This window comes from Photinus pyralis, unplaced genomic scaffold (genome assembly GCF_008802855.1).
Source record: "Photinus pyralis isolate 1611_PpyrPB1 unplaced genomic scaffold, Ppyr1.3 Ppyr1.4_LG1, whole genome shotgun sequence".
Lineage (NCBI taxonomy): Eukaryota > Metazoa > Arthropoda > Insecta > Coleoptera > Lampyridae > Photinus > Photinus pyralis.
Genome location: NW_022170249.1, coordinates 10,956,517 through 10,978,746, shown reverse-complemented (window position 1 = coordinate 10,978,746; position 22,230 = coordinate 10,956,517). Strand labels below are relative to the sequence as shown.

The window sequence follows — 22,230 nt, the reverse complement described above, 5'->3', positions numbered from 1 at the left end:
ACACAAGCCTGTACAAGTGATTTTTTACTATTTGATGATATACAAACAAGCGATTGCTTCGCTTTTGAATTTGGGAGTTACTTGATAAATGCCAATATAATTTATCCACCATATACTGAAAACACTCTTTTTAACGAAAGATTATTTTGGTCAATCTTCAACGAACTTGGAAATAGCGACGTTGTCTTTACAGATGGGTCAAAAGATGGAATTAAATGTGGATGTGCCTTTTATTATCCCCGAAGTAAGCTAAACCAAATATTTAGTCTAAATAGACATTTATCAATTTATACAGCGGAAGCAATTGCTATTTTGGAAGCATTGAAATTTTGTCAAAGAATTGGCTCGAAAAAAATTGCGGTGATGACAGATTCCAGGAGGGTCCTGCAGTCATTAGAGAATACCACAAAATTACCAAAAATGAACTATGTTGTCAGGGATATTATTAAACTATTAACGGAATTGCATTGTAGATCCGTAACTGTAACCTTTTATTGGACAAAAGCACATAGTAATATCCATTTCAATGAGGTAGCTGATGGCTTGGCGAAGTCATCGGATAGCCTAAGCGCATATATATACAGTAATAAAATTCCGTATACAGATGTGGTACCTCTTTTAAAGAGAAAAATTCTAAATGAATCGTGGAATATGTTGTGGAAAAACTATTATAAAACTAAAAGTACACAATATGCTAAAATACACCCCACGGTTTACTCCAGGCCATGGTATGACAAAAATTCTGCATTAAATCGTTGGGAATGTACCGAGATAGCTAGATTGAAGTTTGGGCATGGGAGCTACCCAGCTCATTTGCATAAAATTAATTTAAAACCTACGTCGCAATGTTCATGTGGATACGAAATTGGAGATTTGAACCACATATTTTTTGCATGTCCCAATAACACTATAGCTACGAAAACATTACTAAATGAATTACAATCGCATGGCGTGTCTTTTCCCATAGAACTAATCTCCCTCCTGGCACTTGATAAAGAGCCAATATGTAGAAGCTTACTGAACTTTTTAAAGAATAGTAAATTAAGAATTTAAAAATATATACTTCGCGTCCGTTTGTGACCATCCATTGTTTGCCCTCCTATGCAACCGAGGTCTGAGTCTGTGTTTTGTGTCTTGAAAGAAGTCATTGTGAGGGACACCACAATGTGAAATTTTGTGCCCCTGTTTACTCATATTCCTGAAATCCCATCTTATTCGCGATAAAATAAACATTCAAACCAATCAGATAATAAGGCCCATGGGCTAGATCCCGAATAGCCTTAATTAAATTAAAAAAAAAAAATCATATTCTAGTACGAAACATCTACGGTTCAATTTAGACAAAGTAACACAGAAAATGATAAATTGCATGTACATCAAAATGGTATGCGACTCTACTCTACTCCAGCATCGGCTGCTTAATAATGGGGAATTTTTGTTTGAATAATCGCTTTGTTTATTGTCTTTGTAAATATTTGGAAATAATGTTTTGTAGAAATTGGTGTATTAGTTTATCTCCGGTCCGTGAGATAAGGTTTTGTTATCGCTGCGTAACCTAATTAAATTTTGAAGATAAGCGCGTGTTATCGCCGAAGTAGCACAGAGGTCTTTAATTTATTCGAAGACGCCCATGAATTTTGATAAAGAAGTAGATGCGGAAGGTGACAGAAGAAAAAAATGTTTTAAATAACAGAGACGAACGTAAACCCAGGTTTTTTTGTGGTAGACGTTAATCGTTTTTTAAAGTGAGTGTTTAAGTAGAATTAAAGAAAGAAGTGAAGTTTACCAAGAAATACCTAGCAAAGTATTCTAGGATTAGGGTGCGAATTGTCCGGGAGCGAATTATCCTGGCGCGATTTGCTCTGGGCAAGTGCTTGTGGGGGGTTGGTGACCGTTTGCCATCGCATATAGATGAGCTGCAGTCCGCACAAGATAGGCATAACAACATGTACGTACAGTATAACAAACAAACATGTTTCAGTGCCATGCTTCAATAAAGAAATAGCATTCAACACTCAATTCTGCTTCTTCATAAGTTGAATATGGTTAAATTAGATACTTCCAGTAGAAGTAAGAGTTCATATTAAGTAATTGTACATCACATGTCGATGTGAACGCGTGGATAAAAGGTGTTAACCACTCGTGCGAGTGTGACGATTTTTCTTGCTTTTTTTAATAGAGCATTCTATAAATTTGCTGTGACAGGTACGAGGTATGAATCTATCATCCGCAGTTGTTGAACCGTTGACGTCAATGATTAATGTTTTAAATACAATGATTGTGTGCGCTGGTTTCAGAATAACAGAATGACACTTTCCAAAAAGTAGACTAATGATAAAATTCTTATTTTGCAAATGCGCACCATTTCTGCAACAAGACCATTTATAAGATTTTTTTTAAAACAACCTGCAGGTCTCAAAACGCTACCTACCAAAATGGTTTATATGCGTCACGATCAAGATTTATTTATTTAGCACATCGGAATAATTAAAAGTCAATAAAAAAGAATCTGATAATCTGTATGAAGGGACATTAAACGACGCACACGAATCTTCCGTTATTATACCAACTACATGAAATTCTGGAACCGGTCTTCACTTGGTCACTGGAGTAGCCGCTATGTCTGAGAAGAATTGCACATCCCTATTTGGTATCTACACTAGATCCAAGCATACGCAATCCATTGCAAAAGCAAAGATTCTTCTACAAAATTCCTCTTGGTATTACATAATTGTTTTGCATATGAAGTAAGAAAGGATTTTTACGACAGACTTTACTGTTAACGTACTTAAATGCTGAATTTATGTTTAAAGTCGTTTATGTTATGGATTTGTACCATTACCTGAGGAATAAATTAAGATGAGGTTTAAGTATGTGTATAGTTCTTATTGATCGTTAATAAAACGTATTAAGTTAGTCTAGTTTAAGGATCCAAGTGTATAATCATCTCTTACCACATTTTAGACATTCTACCAAGTTGCAAATTTAGATCGACGACAGTTAAATCTATATAAAAACACTTTCCTGTTACGTATACTACCTGATAGAAATCGCAAATTAATTTACAAGTTACAAATATTGAAATCCACAAGAAAAAATGCTGTAATTTAAATGGAATGTATACGTACTAGTTTCAAGGATTTTTCGTGATATCCTTTCCGTCCGCCAATGCATCTGGAACGTCAAATAAATTTTTGTCAATGCAATATTTCATTGGTAATTATAATTACTTACCTTACCCTTACCCATATAAGTGAAAAGTTGCAAAGGAAACCTGTTTTTCCAATACTCCCTGAAAAATGTTAAAACAGTATAGATAGCCGCAGAACAGTGGAAAAGGATTGCTGCAGAAACGTGTGGAATTCTTGGGTCCTATGTGTTGGATAAATTCGCTCTTGGTCTGCCTTGGGAAAGCAAAACAAAGCAAGATTAATCCATTGGATTCTTGAACCGAATTCCCATCGAAAAAAATATGTTAGTGTATTCTGTTAAGAAACCTTGCTAAGAAAGTGGGAATAACTGCATCTTTTAGGGACGGATAAACGAGCCATCTAGGTAATTACATAGAGTAAATACTCTATGGTAATTATAAGCCAAAAGTGTGTACAACATACACAGTAAATCATCTCGAAAGATGTTTGTCTTTCGCCACGGGAATGCTTATTACCAGCAGAGACAAGAATCTTATATGTTCCCGAGCGATTTACGACTCACATATTAACGGTGTTCAAAATAAGGATAAATCTATCATAGGGAGCTCTGAAACCATAGAAGATACGACGGTGGTTGTAGAGTTCAAAATGTAACATTAAAAAAACAATAAAAACGAAATCGGCAAATTTCGGTTTTTCATATATATCTTCGGAAGTAATCAGAATTTTCTGGTTTTCTTTAAAGCATAATAAGAACTCTTTAATTGCGCATTTTTTCTTTAATTTGACCAACGTTGTCACTTCTATGGTTTCGGAGATCCCTATGATACACATCCTTATTTTGGACACAGTGTAGAAGAAATACAATAGACAAATACGATGGTATACTTAATTCGGCAAAAATAAAAATCAGATACAACTGAATACCGAACGGTCCTCGAGATCTTCACACATACATCATTTTTCCAATCCACCTTAAAGGAGTTCTGTCTCACTAGATCAGCATAGTTTGTAAAAAAAATTTTTGAATCAGGTCACCAAAAAGCCTACTCCTAACTGAAATCAAAAATATTCCTGCGGCCAGATAATTATACCTACCTTAGTAAACAATATAACGATTATTTGTAAGCAAACAAATCCAAACAATTAACGTTCATTAGCGAGTTTGCGGATGTACATTTTACGTTACAAAACTTGTCGTTATATCTTAACGTAAAAAAGCTTAAGAATTATACCATAAAGACACTATTATACCTTATGTTTACAAATAACGTAAACCAATCAAATTCCAGCAACAATAAATTTATCCGCGTTTCACTAAATTTCCATTACGTTATATCATAAGAAAAAATGGCCGTCTAACGTAACGGAAAATACGTGTCCGCAAACTCGCTATTATAACTAACAAAACTATATGTGATCTAAATCAGGAAAAGTCACCAAATGGTTATGATTCTCGTACTGATTATCCAAACTTTATTTATTTACATTTAAAGTATTATTCATCACTCACATATACACAATTTATAACAGCGCGAACTATTTATTACTTCATTGTTGAAATTGTAACTGTCCTGGTTTGCAATTCCATTTGCCTATACAAGGTGTTACATATAAGTATGTAAAAATTGAGTGGTAGAGGGGATCAAAACAAGCACTTTTTGTAAATAAACCGAGGGTCCAACGTGTTTCGTTTAAGTATTATCCACAAAGAAGTGGTGAAATTTGCATTTCTTCTTTAATTTTTCTCTCAGCGACCATGGGTTAGAAAGCACGTCTTTTAATAGGTTTTGCGATATGCCCTTTCCGATTTTTCAAAAAAATGTTTAAAATTCCTACCGCGAAATGGCGCACCCCGAAATAGGCGTGCGAAAAAAAGTTCTGATTTCGACGAAATTTAGTATCTGGAGGTTTTTGAACATGAAAATCACGAATCTGAAATTACTTTTTGAAAATTCGAAAAAAAAATTCAACTGCAATTCTCTCTGCAGCAGTGGTAAAGAGAACCATTCTGAAAGATTGTTAAATCTAAGTACCTACAGCTACCGGAGCGTGTGAATAAATTTATTTCCTCATGATTTCAATGTTCCTAATCAAATCAAAATTGTGGACAAGGTCATTAATTAGGGAAATGCAAATAGCAATAAACGGAATGCATAATAAAATGTGTTATATTACATAAAATAAAATGTTAAGGACCAGTTCGCAAAAAAGCTCACTGCGAAATTAATGTAATCAATAACTTGTTAGCATATCATTAAAGACATTCGATCTACATCTGACAAAATGTTAGAAACCTAATTTGCACGTGTAACGGAATGAGACAGCTTATGCCCTTTGGGTAACATTAGGTAATACCCGCAACCTCAAACGATATCGGAACCAGAATTTTTACAATTTTTTGCAATCGCCTGATTAGTGAAATTGGTACGTGACCCCCGCTGCGTGGGGTGGCGCACATTGCTCGTATTTTGCGAAGTCGCGGTCACTGGAGTAGAGAGTAAGTGCATGCCCCCTTCATGTTATGGTCAGTCAACAAGTGCACGCACTTGATCTTCATTCTTAATAACAACACAATAATGAATCGTGAATGTGCAAAAAAACTTACCTCATAACAACTTACGCCGTAATTATGCTGGAGCTTTTCGGATTGTGTTACACGAATTTTTTTGGAAATACACATTTTTGTGAGGAGTGCCATTCTTGATGTATTCGAATTTCAATTCTGTGGTAAGAGGCTTTATTATTAGATTTTCGTCTCATCTTGCATGAGGAAACCAGTCGTATTACCAATAATTAAATTGCAATTAGCGTTTTATATGATGAGAATCCTACGTTGTTAAATAAATTTTTCAATTTTCCATTACCATCTGGCACCAAATTTTAACCCAAATACTTGCACTCGCTCCAATTAAGAATTTTAAGTGCATTCAATGCATTAATATGCAATGACCGTCCAAACTTCCGCATTTTCAATTTAAAGGTAATACGCAAGGACAGTTACTTCGGTAAATCTGTAGGTACACCACCACAAAATAAATGGAAAAATCTTTTTTTTTTTTAAATTTAAGTACGTAACTTTTGGTATCTTTAAAATACAAAGGACCTCCAGCAAGAAATTTACTTATTACGAATTTGTGGCTCTCAAAAATTAATCGCCGATGTTATGGCATGTTCTCTTGTACTGTTTTAGTTTAAAATGGTCTGAAATCCTAAGGGAGTGCCTGACCTAAGTGGATAATTTAAGTATGTTCTTATTATTCTTTTCCTTCAATTAAAACCGTTGGAGAGTATTTTACATATTAGCATGACAGCTAGCCTGTAATTCTTCTGGAACCTGTAAAACTGTTATCTTATGTATAAAGTATAATACTTAAGATTTGCGTTTAAAAAAATCATACATACAGATTAATCCTAATCCAAATCAAATCTCTAACGTTATAAATAACGCAATATTTTTGCAGTTTGTCAAATATTGGTCAAATTTAAATTTCGGTTTATAAAATAAATGCGCCGAATGTATTTACTATAGAAAGTGTAAGTAGGTAGGTATATAGCTGCGTGTTCGATAGACGAATCAGAAAAATTAGGGAAAATTGAAGATTATAAGTATACCTATATAGGAAATTAATTTGAATAATGTGACTACATACTAACTTATAAAGGTGTTAATGCGACATTTTGCTTGATTATTTTTAGTATTAGTATAAATGTTTTAACAAAAATCCAACAACCAGTCGATAGTTATTTTGAGGGAGGGCGCAACTTTAATGCAAAAATAATTTTTGCATCTTTAACGTTGTGTTTAAGATTGCAACCCCCACACATTTTTAAATCTATCTCACCTACCACGATAATTGAGGTTATAAATAAGGTTTTATGAAAGGTTGGATATAACAAAAAACTGATTTTATTGGTTCCATGTTGAACTATTTTCAGGATTTATTTTGTGGCAAATGAAGTTGTACTCATTTCATTGAATTTAAGTATATTACCTACCTACTTTGTGTTTTAACTTTAGTCATTAAGGCATTAAGCCTTTTAAATGTTTCCATGGCATCATTTTCTTTTATTTTTTGGGCGATGATGAACACTTTTACCCACTAAAACCCAAAAGTGTCGTATTGAACTATTTTGTCATAGAACTAATTTTTGTTGCTCATAGGAAGCTTAGTGACCTATACAAGAGTAAGAATCCTATGATATCCTAGGTGCTCTAGAAATCATGGTGCTCCCAATTGTGCCAGAAATAATATAACCAGATTAAGAATAGAAATTTTAATCTTGGGAGGATTTTAGATATCTTAGGAATCTCCAGACTATTATACGTCTCCGCTTGGCATTATAGAAGTTTTTGGAATATTATTGATCTGAATAATCTTGTTGATCTATGAAATCCTAGAATTGATTGTAGAAATCTAACTGGCATTGCAGGTTTGCTACCGAAATGATTGGTGCAGGTAAGAGAAACATTCGGTTGCTTCATGAAGAACTTAAAAAGCGTTTAAAAGACATTTTTATTTTTTATTTATTTATTTATTATCCCTCTCTTGTTCTGGGCCCTCAACAAGCTTGCGCTCAATTACACAGTGGCCCGCATAATGCTTTTGAGAGGTGCCTCTGCAGAAGGTCTTAAGTTGTTCTATACCACTCCGGTATTTACCTTACGAATTAGTAAAACTGCAGGAAAACCAGTCTTTCCATAACGAGCGACCAGAGGAGAGGGGACATTACATTCCCTTGAGTACAACCTCTGCTCGCGGCGTCAAGAAATGTTTCCGATCCCAATCTGGTTTGGACAGCTTTCCAGACCCCTTTCAGAACTTTCTAGGTCAGAAAGATTTTTAAATTGTGTAATGTTCGTTCGTTATAGAATAATTTACATTCTCCTAGAAAAGCTTTTTTATAAGGGTTTTGCTAGGTAAGCCAATATCTGTAGAAAGTGCCTGAAAAGCTAGTCAACGATATAGCAAGCTTTGTTAAGATGCCGGAAGGTCAAAGGACTGCCCCGAAAATCGCTTGTAGGGCTTACCAAAAAATTCCAGATCTTTTCTATGGTCCTTCAAGACCCCCGTATGATTTTCCTTGCCCTTTTCAGAGGAAAAAAAGCTGCTAGATATTTTTGGAAAGCGTCTAAAGGAGTTTGACGTTCACAACAGATATGTTACCAAGAGCAGAGACGAGACTAACTAAAGAATATGGGCGATTAAACGAATTTTAAGAAAATAATTGAAAAAATCCTAATTTTTGAAGAATTTGTAAATGTAGAATATCTCGCAAAATTTTAAGAATTCAACACATTTGAAAAATTTGCAGATTCTAAAGTATCCCATACGCATAAGAAAAATACGAGAACAAGAATTGAAGAAAGAAATAGAAGAAATCCGGAAAACATTAAGGTTTTGAAATCGAAATTTGAAGAATGATTTGAAGACTTTAAAGAATTGAAGTAGGAATCATAAGAATCTAAAAAACTCGAAGCGACTGAAGGGTCTGTAGTGTTAGGAATCTAAAAGATTTGATGAATTTGCAAAGTCTAAAAAATTCGAAGAAACTGAAAACACTTGAATGGATATTCAGTGTGTTAAAAAAATTATAAAATTCGAACAATTTATAATTGAAGAATGTGGGAAGGATTCGAAGTAACATTTCTAAGTATGCCGGAAATTTGAGGAAGCGAATGAATACAAGCAGAAGACTTCATCCACGAAGGTCCGAACACTAAAAAATAACCATAACCATTCGATGGCAAAGAATTTGGAGAACCGAAGGAATCCCACGTATGACTAACAGATATACCACGTTGCATTTTCCACGATACTTATTCTGTGAATGAGAGTATATAAGGCCAATAATTAAGATACCCACTTTAGCTCTAGTTACAACGACCTCTCGCCTCCAGATATCCTGAACCCATTAGGAAAACAATCCTCTACAGAAATTAAAATGTGCAGAAAGGATAATCTTCAATTCTACCAAATGCTTACAGATTTACTCCACTAATCACAAATTTATGGAAGAATCGGCCCTCTAAATTTCGACAACCTGTAAATTTTCTATAATATGCCTAACCCAGGGGTCGGCAACCTATTGAAACACAAGAACCAAAAGTTATAATTTACAAAATGTCCCAGTTTTTAAAGAGCCACTAACAATTTTCGATTCAATATTATAGTATTTAGTTATATACAGGGTCCTGCAACAGTGCGTCGGCCTTACCTAGATGATACCTGGTAAAAAATATTTAAAAATCTTTTGTGCAAATGTCAACTATAGATGGTTGCGGATTTTTTTGAATGTACAGGATGCCCATTTTTACGATGTTAATAAATAACTGATTTTTTCAAATAGAACATCCTGCATATGTTTACTTGTTTCAATGTCATTTGTTCAAAGTGCCATAACTATTATTTTTCAAATGGAACTACCACTATTTCATTTCGCTACTATATTGTCTTTTGTGTTATCTTCAATTGTTATAAGGGGTGTCCCCATAGTTTTTAGGTTATTTAATATTTTTCACTTACCCATTAATTAATTACGTGTTTATACATCGGAGTAGGCTGTGATAATAAAAAACAAAAGAATACCAGAAAGTAAACAAGTGTCACAAATTAATTATTTGCTGCAAGTGTACTTTCCATTTCGTAATAAAATAATATTAATTAAAAAGGCGATTTTCGAAAAAATGAAGAAATTTTTTTAGATAAATTCGCGAGCCGCAGGTGGGCGACCCCTGGCCTAACTTGCTCTAACCCTTGAAATCTAAAAAATTATAACATAGGGGTCACAAGGAATTTGTTATTTGTGTTTATGTTTTTGTACAAAATATACCAATGTCACGGATTTGACACTCACTTCGCAGGTGGTGTTGTTTATATTAGCACAGACAACCTATGTTGTCTGATGTTGTCTGTGATATTAGGGAGAATGTAACGGGAGCCCGCTAATACGTTTAAATTTTATCGATTGTATATATACAAGGTGAGTTTTTCCGATGTTTATACCTCCTAAAAGATCCCAAACCGATCTAAAACTTTTGCAATCTAGACATTTTTAAAGCATTACTTGTTTGACTTTCATTACGTAATTATATCAGTCTTTTAGAATAAAATGGTATAAGGAAGTATATCTAAACAACTACATAAAAATCAGATGAATGGTTTAATTATTTAAAAAAACTACGTAAAATACGAACAAGGTGCTTCATTTTAATTGGACTAAAATGAATCCGTGCGCAAAACCATTAATAATAATATTGTTACAATTAATTAAACTCGCACTCTTACACGTACTGCATAAAGTAAACATAATTCACTTTTAGCATACATTTTTGTTAGTAAAAGGAAGTAATAACTCGAAACCAGCGAAATATAAAATAAATGCTTTTTTTACAACATGAAACTGAAAGTACTGGAATTTTTATGTTTCCTTGTAGTAGGTACCTCCTAGCATAATGAAATTAACAATGATTGTCTGAAACGCCATAATTCTACCATTTTATTGATTTGCACAAATCGTTAACTGCATCTATCTTCATTGTACAGTTACACTACGTAATTACATAAAACATGTGGAAGTCGCAAGTTTATCTATTTGTTTATAAATTGCCCCTTTGCTCATTCCTTGCGAAATGTCAATCTGGATCAATGGTTCTGTTGAAAAGCTTTGCTTCTGGTTTCTTAATGGAGAATATGCAATTGAAGATCAATTATGGATGTGGAGGTCATTGGCGAAAAAACCTGTCGATATCTAACCTGATTTACTAAACCAAAAGTTGCATTACGTAAAACGAGAAGTGCATTCTGCATTCGCTTATCCTCGATAAAACGGATTTGTGTTCCTACCCACCGACGGAAGTTTTTGGAACATCGCCCGGTATATGTAACAGTTATAAATCAATAGGCCCATCGCTCATTTATCTGTAAATAGCTGCGGGTGCCACATGACAGGTGTTTCAATAACGCTAAAGTGAATAGGTGGAGTTTTGCAACTAATTAAAATATTGCCTCTACTATCGACTTTAATCTGTACTACACGGTGTAAAAAGAAATAAATTTGTTCCATAGCCGGCAACAAAACGACATTCCTGAAGTCAAATTGCAACTTGATATAGACCACGTGACAAAAAGGCCTGAAACAAGGTTTTAAGTTCATCGGAACGACATTGATTTCGGTCGAATCAAAACCTACTCATGGCGTGTCCAGTTTTGGAATAATTTACCTTATCATGTTTTCCAAAATCGCACAATTACCGCCGTTAATTTATAGTACAGCATGTTGTAATTCACATGGTCGGTACCGATCCAATTACAGTTTACGTTACCGTTCGCGATCGCATGAATTTTAATAAAGTTATTGAAATTCAAGCATGTGTAAATTATGTATTTCGAATCACGCTTCCGATCAAAATTGTAGCGTTGAAAAATGAAGATGGCCAACAAGAGTAATTGCAGGCATCTAAATAACGGCAACGCTATTAGCTACCAATTATATTTGAGGGCATTTAACCTAAATTATACGGTATCGTTTTAATTACCAAGGAAATTACATTTTGCAGTCGACGTTAGTAAACATTTACTAGTGAAGGTGTCAAAACACCTTAAGTTTTGCGGTGAATTTGGTTGTGATGGCGTCTAGTGGATTTTTAATGGTAATTGTTCAGGTATCAGCATACATTTTAGTAGGTACCTATTACCTGTAAAAATATCTTCTGGGCCCTTGGTAATAACACGTGTATAATTTATGGTAACCATTAGACGTGTCATCAAAAGTTTAGGTTTTTCACCTTAAGTGTAGGTTTTTGAGCAATTAAGTGTATGTATACACTTATGTAAGTAATTATTTCCACCGCACGTTCTCTGAAATAAATTGCGTGACTAGACATTGTTGGTTATGTAGACAACACTTTCTTTTCGAAGTTTCCCCAGGATTCCGCGTTTCGCGTCATTAAGTTACAGATTCACTTTTCGCAAATCAGGATGATGGCAGGGCTTTCATTTCAAACCGAATCGCCGTTTATAATTTGTTTAATTGCAAAACCATCATTGATAGGGGAAAGTTTAATAGATAATAAAGAATTCTCCTCCACATCCCCAGGTACCTCCACTTTACAATCATTATATGCACCCTCGAACCAGTGATTTCAAAGGGTAGAAATACCCACAAGAAATAATGTACCCAGCATATGTATTGCTGCGGCCCCAAGTAGGCGGCAAATAAAAAATGCTGTCGCCCCACGCTAGGAGCCAAATAAATAATCCTGTTCAACTAGCCCAAGAATTATTATAATTTCTCCTGGTTTACGGGATCTGCTACAAAAAATCCCAATATTGACTGAAAGTCATAATTTGTGAGATTTAGTGACCTCGATTAAATTCCGAAATTCCAAAATGGCGAACTGCCTTCAATCAACCAAACCTGGCGGACATCCCAAATAAATAACTTAACGAGACATATACTATTTTCCAACCGTCGCAAACCAGCTAGAGAGCCACCTCGTTTTTTCGTTGTCTGGCGTATGTAAGGAAACACCACCTCTACCAAACAAAAAACTTCTTCCAGTAATTAGAAATAATGCGCAAATTACAATAATCCTTGGTAACGCCAGCTGCGAAGAAAGTCCCCTCTGCTTTCTTTCGAGACACGCACAAGTGCATTATTTTATCTGCACCAGATGTGCATTTTCGTTGAAATTAATTAACTTTCGTCTGATATCAAAAATTCTTATCGCAAATGTCACACTTTACAATTAAATAAACTGATTTAAATAAACTTTATGCAATTACAAAAATTCTAAAAGGAAAAATGTCAGAAATACAAACTCAAATGAAATAAACCAACTCTATGCTTATTTGTAAAAAAATAATCCCCCCGACTTACTTTAGAAATTATTTCTCATATACAGAGTTCACCGTCATTCTTTTCGGCTTTTAGACCAAAACCGTTGTTTACACTACATTATGTACATACAGAGTGCTCTAAAAAGTTCACACGAAAATTGTTTTATTAATAGATTTGCTTCTAATCTGAGTTTCGCTTTGGTTTCTGCTTCAAATTGTAGACAACCTCGCTCACATTACATAAAATTAGCACATTACATAAAATTAGCATATTTTTTTCAAATGTTACAGAAATACTATGATTTGAAAGGAATTAAAAAGAGAAGTTGTTTTCAATATAATAGAATGTTCAATTGTTCACGTATGCAAACCTAAACAAATATGTATTATCAATATTGCTGTGTGAAATGGAAAAGGTCACTAATAAGCCACCCACAAATCACCTGCCCAGCTATCCCAGTTTAATAAATTCCCTCACAAAAACAGTTAACAAGAACCTGATGAAACCCTTAAAATCCAGGATCGTACTTCCACACTACGAACGCTCGATCGAAACAGATTACATAAAGTCTTAATTACGTTGTAATGTCAATAATCCAAATATCCGGTCTTACATTACAATTTCCATTAAGTAGACGCGAGCAAAAAAAACCAGAAACACTAAACTGAACTCGTCTGAGAAAGTCCACTTCTTTATTAGATCACACTTCGATTTTTTAGAACTTGACTTTCACACTGACTTTCTATACTTTATAATTACAAAAAGTTACAGTCTTTGGTACATCCAAAAAGCACGGCTATATAACAAATGGTCTCGACTCTACTCAACGGGCAAAACAAGGCGGCGGCGGCGAAAAGGCCAAAGCCGAACGAGAAAAGGCAAAAGGCGACGGCAAAAGCCACGTTACAACACTTCTTCTTTTATTTAATTATTATATCTTGTGCCAACTTCGATTCCACTTCATAATTCTTCAGTAACAATACGCAGAAATTCTCTTATCTAAAGTGCGCACCTGAGATAACATCTGTTTACGAAATTAATTAACTTTTAGCTCTTATCTACGACCTGAGAAAAACATGAGATAAACTTTGTAAATATTACGCAAATAATTTCGAGATATATAGTATATTCGCTGTAGCTTTGGCGGTATGTCGTTAGTGCTTAATTTTTGAAGATACGTTCTTGCCTTTTTCTAACTTATGTATATCATTGGGCATTTTTTAACGCTCCGAGCAATTCACAAGTAAACAAGGTCATTAACCATTGAAGATGAGATTTGAACCATACAGTGGGAATTCCTAATTACAAACCGGCTAAGCTACAGCGAATATACTATACCTTATCTATTAATTAATTTATATAATTAAATAAATTGTAAGGCGGCTATACTACGCGTAAATTAACACAATTTACACAATGTTATCAAAATACGTACTTACTTTTGGATCATGTTTTTAGAAGAATTTTTCATTTCGCGTCTTTGCTTTTTTGAAACATCAAAATTAGAACTGGAAAATTGTAGCATAAGGGATGCATAGTTGTAATAACTTTAACCATTTTATTGTAGAAATAAATATCGTACAGTATTTTCGAGAGTATTTTAGTTTACAAAACATTATACAGGGTGTTTTTACTCAAAGTGGATAACGCATTAAAGGTTATAAAACTCGTCAAAACTAACACTTTTTTAAGAAATTTTTTTTCATTTGGCTTTTTTTTCCGAATTAATGGACCTTTTTTGGTTATTTTCGAAATCTATATATCGTCATTATTTGTAGCCGGATTTAAAAAAATCAAGGGTTTTTTAAATCAACAGTTTTATATCTACAATGGGGTCATCCCGCCTTCATTTTTTATTTCTGATCCACAAAGTACATTAAAAATAAAAAGACCCGTGTGTCCTCAATTTTTATTTGCGAGTAAAATAAACCCAAAATAAATTATTGAAAAGCTGTGTTTTTAGTCCGAATTTGAAACGCTTCAGACTAAATACGTCACAAACCTACAACCAATCACGTAGAAGTGAGCTGGCAACGTTACGCGAGGGTCTGACGTTTGTCACATTTGACGTTTTGAGAGGGATGTTTAACTGCATCTAGCACAAAAGTGACAAGTGCCTGTGACAGATGGCGCAAGTTATAAATGCCATTCTCCTGCAATATTGCCAAGTCGTTATGTCATCTGAATGGTTCTAGGAGCTGATTGGTCGGGCTTATTACGTCACGAGCCCGCCACATTCATATCGTTTTGAATAAACCTTTAAAACCGTTCATGTTCATTATTTTTTTGCTAATCAGCCTCTATTTTTAAATAAACTTTTACTGTCCAAAAAAATGTTTTATGGTTTCAGGTACACGCTTATTAAATTAGAACTGCGGAATTCAACTATACTGTAAACCCCCATTGTTGTACAAAACATTTTGTTGTTATAGGTATAAGGTATGCCATGCGACCTTTCGTTGGAAAGCTGTCGATGCTGCATTGAATTGTGTCATCCCGATCCATTTCGGCCTTATTCGTTTGTTAAAATAACTGAAAGTTTTTTCAACGGATTTGGTTTTGTCACGAAATTGTTGTGGAAGGGTGTACCTATAGTCAAGGGTTTGTGGATAAAAATGTTCATGGCACTCTATTGAATGGTTTCAGTCGACCATTGGAAAGCTTTTTAAAACCCGCGTCATAATGCATCACAACATTTTCATTTCGTTCATCTTTCTACGAAAACCGTTCACCTTAGATACCTATTGGGATTTAATTAAAAATTGTCCTCATGTTTCAGTGTAGAATCCATTGTCGCAAAGAAAAAAGAGATTTCAACTTGAAAATTTTTTGCATTTTTAAAACTTTTGAATGTGTTATGAATATCTGTATATTTTTTTTGGACAGGTAACGACTACAATCTAGTTAAGCAAATCCTAAAAATACATCTATACCTTGTTCTTGATAAAAAAATGTCGAAATAACTCGAATATGGACCATTGGATTTTACTCAAAATACCAGAAATATTTTTGAAATTATCCAAATTTCCTTGGAAATTCCTATGATATGCACGAATTTTCATTTAAATTCTGATATTTTTGGAACTTTCTTAATACTTATAGCGTGTAATTTAACAGTTAGTTACATCGTTGTGCAATGGGAGGGAATGAGGTACTTTAGGTTTATACTCAATCAGCTTTTAACGCTTACTATATGCAAAAACCGAAAAAAGTTATCTTATCTGAAGAACGTTTATTTTCAGTTTTCAATTTGAAAGTCAAAAGTTTCAATTTCAAGTCACGATTATAAAGAACGTAAAAAAATTACCTCACACTATACCTACATTGAAATCCGCCCTCGGATTTTGAGATTTTAGCTTTCAAAGTGAGCGGACTGGAGATTTTACTCCGACGATGTTTCCAGAATATTCCTTTGGGCCTGATGAAAGAGAACAAACTAGGGTGTGGTTCATTGCGTGATACGATAAAGGAGAACACCCATATAATAGAAAGAAAACTACATTGTGTTGTACAAACGTACATGGATTGCATCGAAATTTCCTCGATACTTTCATTAGCATTCTCATAAAGAAACCAAACTATGTACGCATTTTCACTTTACCCTAGCTACATAACTTTCGGAGTGAATTCTTCGATACAAAAGATATTAGTAATGCGAAGAATAAGTACCCCCTGGTAGAAAATAGACCAAAAACACAAGTCCAAATCTCCAGAATGTATTACATTGATGAGGAGTGAATAGGTGCTTAATCTCCATCAAAGTGGCAAATATTTTGACTTATAAACTATGAAAAGTTATTGCTTGTTTAAGCTAAATTAAACAGCGTTTAATTCCACTTTTACGGCTTGAAAATAATTTTCCTGTAAACATTAATAAAAGAAAAGAAAACGTTCACAAGGCACGTTCACTTTATAAATAATTTACACTCCATTAAATTAATTTAAATATTCTACAAGCCGCATGTAATACTTATAAAACCTACCACAATTCCATTAGGTTCGAAACGTGTAAAAATTGATATTAATTTTACTATCGTTATTAACGCAATAAAGTAGGTACCTATGCTTGTTATAACTGTAAGAGATATGAATATGAATGAGGGCTTTTATTTGTTTCGCTGTTAAATTTCTCGATTTATTTGCATAACGACATAAAATTGTGCCAAGAAATGTCATAAATAGCAACAATAACTAAGCTGAACTATTTAGCCTATACCAAGCGGAGGATTTACAAGTCTGCGTTTCAAAGAGAAATCTTTTATTTTGTTAATTTAAAAGGCTAGAAATGAATTAATCCAAATACAAGTAGGTACAATTGTTTTAATCGATGACGCATGACCAAAATGTTAACCCCGCGTCGATTTCATTTGGATAATCATGTCAATTAGCGGATCTACCTATAGCATGTTAATGATGCTTTGTTGAAAGCCTTAGTGTCACCTTAATAAAGTAAAAGTGTGAACGATACAAAACTGGGGTACTAATTTTTGCACAAAGTACGTGATTGGAAATCTGTAGGTATATATAGATACTTAGAAATTTTCATTTTTAGACGACTTGATTCGAAAATGACACATATCAATATTGTAGCCTACCTTAGAAAGTTAACAATTGAACATACTGATGTGGATATGAAATTTATCATGCACGGTGCGTGATAAGAGTTAGAGAGGTTGTTTTCAGTCAGCTAGAAATTCAGTTTGATGGAAGCTTTACTGGATTGTCAAATAATAATCAATTACATATAAATGATTTCGGTTCATTACGACACAATTCGCCAAAATACGCCAGCAAAACGTTTTCCGAAAATGACGATTTCACTTGGGATATCTTGCGCCATTCCATAAATTTGGTGTATGCATCTTCGTAACGCAGTCGCGATTTCGTTTGGAGCAACACCAAAGTATTCTCGCTGGCCGCTTCAACTACTGATGGTGGTGTGAGTTGTAAACATCGTCTTCTTTATCGCTCTCCATTTTACGCACCACTTAAAATTCGTTTTAGTAATAATCGCTGCACTGTATGACAGAACTAGCAAAACAAAACAATTAGCAATCCATAGCAACCCGCGGTCGTACCCAACCAACACAGTAAAATTTAAAAAAATGGCGTAACATATTCTTGAAATATTAGGGATACTAGTGAAAGCTTTTATTGTTCAAGTCGTCTAAAAAATAGTGTTCACAACTCGTGTTGAAAGTGACTATCATGCTCATGCTTATTAGCCAAACTCGGCTTCGCCTCGTTTGTCTAACGGCACTCGCATGATATCAGTCACTTTCGACACTCATTATGAAATATACTATTCCAGCTAGATACGTGAACTGAATTGTACTTTTCAGTATTGTAGGAAATGACATTTCTATACCAAGGCACTGAGCTGATATAACCCACACAAGGCGTTAAATTACATCTCATTTTTTTGCACTCACCTAACAAAAGCAATGCAGAAGAATATCAATTAAACTGACCGCAATTGGCGATTTAGTTGATGGGAAGTGGGGAAAAATCATACTTTCTAAGCAGAACAAAACGTACCTATGTTAAGTGTTTGAGTTTAGAAATGAACTCACAAGCTTTTTCGCCCCCCCCCCCCCCCCCAGTCGCAAATCTTAGTTTTGAACAAGAAACAGGATATGCCTGTAGTGAGGTACGTAGGTGAGAAAAATAAAAACAAATTTAACATTTTCATTTATTCGGCTGAAACCTGCTACTAAGATCATCGAACCTTCCAAACAAGGATTGGTAAAAACACCTCACAAATTAAAGAAATAAGAGCAGGAGTAACACAGGGGAGTGTCCTGGGACCGATGCTATACGCTCCATGTGGACCTCAACATTTCATACGTGAAAGACATAATCAAAAAGTACGCCATTAACCACCAAACAAAATGGAAATATATCCGAATAAGAGTCTTCCACCACTGACAGAAAATCCCCAAATTAGACGTCTACAGAAGAAGTTGCCAAAAGACCTACCTGTTGAAAGTTGAAAGACTTCACTGAGAGTTAGTCTACCAACCAAGTCTAGTTCGAATGCACAAGATTAGGGCATATAATGCTGTATTATTCTGAGTGCTAAATAATATTAAATAAATAAAGTTTTTCGGTGATATTTCAGTTATTTTCAAATGTTTTTCAAAAATTTGAAACTCGTTTTTTTAGTTACAAAAAGGGGCAAATATGCACCCATTTGTTCTGCACAGTATCTTACCGTTGCGGAGATCCCAATATAAATCGTAGAATAGAAAAGATAGCACAAAATTAGTATAAAAATTAGGAACCAAAGAATTTCAAATTTTAAAACTAATACCTATACATATGTATATGCGGGTGAATGGGTTCCCATTTACAAAATTTAATTTTCAACTGAAAAACCACAAGAGCACAAAGTTTATCTCATAAGGTAGACAAAATTGCACAAAATGACCACAAAATTGGTACATATTCAAAAAAATTCCAATTTTTCAACAGCCAGTAGGTATATACCCCAAATTCGAGTCCCATTTTAAAAATTCTATTCACTAGAAAACCAAGAGTCCAAAATTATTTCCACGTATTAAGACATCCCTTACTTCTCCCTTTCCTACTGAAAGTTCATCGATTAAAGTATTAAAATGTTCTTTTTACACCTTGAAATGCTAGCCATAGAATAACTCGAAATTAATTAAAACAAGAAAATTAGGTGCAGAATGGCGTTAACGGGAAGATGAATAACAAATTTTAATAATGCGAATTTATTTTATGCAGAAAAATACTTACTGAATATTTTTTTGTCACCATTACCTGTCCTAAATAAACGTAATTAACAGAAACGATTGAACTTGGAATAAAATACGTCGATAAAATGCGGAAGTCTGGTGGTCTTGATGCACTTGGTCAAGGCCGCAATTAATACCTACTTGCTGTCTTTTTGTAGAGTTCCTGCACAGAGACCTGTCGCACAATAAGGTCACGCGCCTTATAATGCTTGAAATTGAGATTGTATAAGGAACCAATTGGCATTATCACCATATGCGATCACAATGTGTAATTACAATTGATACCAATTCCCACCACAAACTATGGGGCAACGTGTGGAATTATTTTAATTTGATGTTACTCTTACAGACAACATGGCACTTCGAGTCACCTTTCGAAAAACTTTGAGGATATTTTCCACTGTTTGTCTGCTGTTAACGCTGAAAATGGTACGTCCGTGCATGCCAGCAGAAGAGAATCACCATTCAAGACAAAAACGTATATTATGGATCACCAGCGATGGTCGTCTCGCGTTACCTCCAGGGACTAGTCTAGTCATTTCGCCATCTTTATCTCTACCATTCATTCGTTATCCACCTGATGGTTTCTTGTCGAATTTATCAGTTAGCTTACCTTTTACCAGTAAGGCTATTGTCGACCATTGCCATTATCTAAGTTCCGTCTTTTTCAGTTGACTTCGATAAATTAGGCTTGACAGATAACGAAAACCCTTACGGAATATTGCCGGATATATTAGCAAGATCAATGGGTAGGGCGGCTGGAGGAATCGTGGCCGACTACATTGGTGCGTTTATCACGCGTAGAAGGAACAAACGATTTGCAAACGAAAAAAACCCGGATCTACCTGCAGGGCTTAAGGATGCTTTCCACGGTGGTGAAAGAGCGCTCCTGTACGCGGTTATCGAAGATTTTTTAGATAATTTTGGGTTGAACGGTAAGGCATGCCTTCTTCGTGCGATATGCGAAGTGCAGGCCCATCCGTTACGTAACTTTGGGCTGATTGGAGAAGGCCTCAGACTTTTCTTAAGGTGAGTCTAATCTAATTGGTAACTAACGTTGTATTATCATGCCTATCTTTCAGCGCTAGCAAGTCTCCCTTCGCCAGTCTTCTAAACGAATATGTAGAAGCCGAGAATGCCGGTAAAGGCAAATCTGGTGCATCCGAGTGTTGGCCTTACATGAAGGACTGTTCAAAATCCCTATTTCAAGCGCGACACAACCCCTACAGTAAACTAGAAGACAGTCATCCAAACGAGGAGTATGGAAACGACGTTGAGGAAATAGACGGTAAAATTGTTTATAACTCGGCTGTAAAGAATATGTGAGAAGTGTAGACATTTATTGATATTGGGGCATCAAAGTATCTGGGACGTTCCACAGTTATTATTTATAATAAATTAATTTATGTGTATAGTTAGGTAATTGTTAAGTTTGAACGTAGTCATTATTTATTATTTATTTATGTTACTTTGTACATGTTATATAGAGCTGTGATTGAATAAACGTTAGTTTTGTGTAGAAAAGTAGAATAATATATTTTTAGTTAGAAATTAGGTAAATGAATTACGTAGGTACGTGATCGATGATTGTCAAAGAAAAATCATGAAGTACACCAGTGCAGTAATTGTTATGCATTAGAGTAGATCATGTAACTAACTGTTGATATTAAACGTTGTTTACTAAAAGTTTTGCTTTAACGCACCAAATTTGAAAAAAGCAGAATATTGGAACAGTATATACCGAGGTATATACAGTATGTAAACTAAGTAGGTTCACCCCGGTAATTTTGGTAGAAATAGTGATACAGATATAAAATTGCTTATCTAAAAGTGAGCAAAAATTTCAAAAATGATTCTGTAGACAATTTTACACCTTATAGGTACCTACGTTGTTTGCGATAATTTAATTGATCAAAAAGGAGTTCCACTAACAACTTACAATGATGCACACAATTTTGAGAGGTGACAGTCAGGCAATTTTTAAAGGAAGAGAGTGGTCTGCGCCATCTCGAGAGCACCAACTTAGTAAAGGTAGTAATCTTTGCATTTCTTTGTAATGTAGTGTACATTGTGTACATATTTGTGTTTTGTAGGTAGCATTTTATATTTTTTGTGAGTTTCAGTATTTGTTCCTGAAATTCGATTGATTTAACCTCAATCCAGAATCATGTGTTTGATACCTTTAACCTTTTTGTTTGAAATCGCGTTCATTTTTGGTGTAATGATTGCTAAATGTTTCGATTGCATGGTCTTAGATGTATATTTTTGATAATTCTTTTAACCATGTGGAAATTATCGAATTATTTGAAGTAGATCTATGTACGGACTTGCTCTTTGTAAACTGACACTTTTCTCTGTCAATAGACAGTACGAGACCTTATCTCGGGATTGCTTTCGATTCGTAACTACAGAGGCTGGGACCCCCTGCAAGCAGGGCCCATGTTACCCCTCTGAGGAGTCAGACTCTGCTGGCA

At 34.6% G+C, this 22,230-nt stretch overlaps 1 protein-coding gene across 3 annotated transcripts; it reads left to right on the top strand.

The window, feature by feature from the left end:
- Nucleotides 1-5,657: 5,657 nt before the first annotated feature.
- LOC116158580 lies at nucleotides 5,658-21,777 on the top strand. 3 transcript variants are annotated; one of them, XR_004142767.1, is made up of 5 exons: nucleotides 5,658-5,882; nucleotides 20,106-20,378; nucleotides 20,428-20,785; nucleotides 20,839-21,328; nucleotides 21,637-21,777. XR_004142767.1 is itself a non-coding variant. In XM_031471380.1 (4 exons), exons 2-4 carry the CDS (start codon nucleotides 20,111-20,113, stop codon nucleotides 21,080-21,082), a joined length of 870 nt encoding a protein of 289 aa, XP_031327240.1. In that variant the 5' UTR covers nucleotides 5,658-5,882; nucleotides 20,106-20,110; the 3' UTR covers nucleotides 21,083-21,388. The 3 variants fall into 3 exon arrangements, 2 of the variants coding, with proteins under 2 accessions (XP_031327240.1, XP_031327241.1); XM_031471380.1 differs by lacking the exon at nucleotides 21,637-21,777 and having other exon boundaries at nucleotides 20,839-21,388; XM_031471381.1 differs by lacking the exons at nucleotides 5,658-5,882; nucleotides 21,637-21,777 and adding an exon at nucleotides 11,736-11,805 and having other exon boundaries at nucleotides 20,839-21,388.
- The last annotated feature ends 453 nt before the right edge of the window (nucleotides 21,778-22,230 follow it).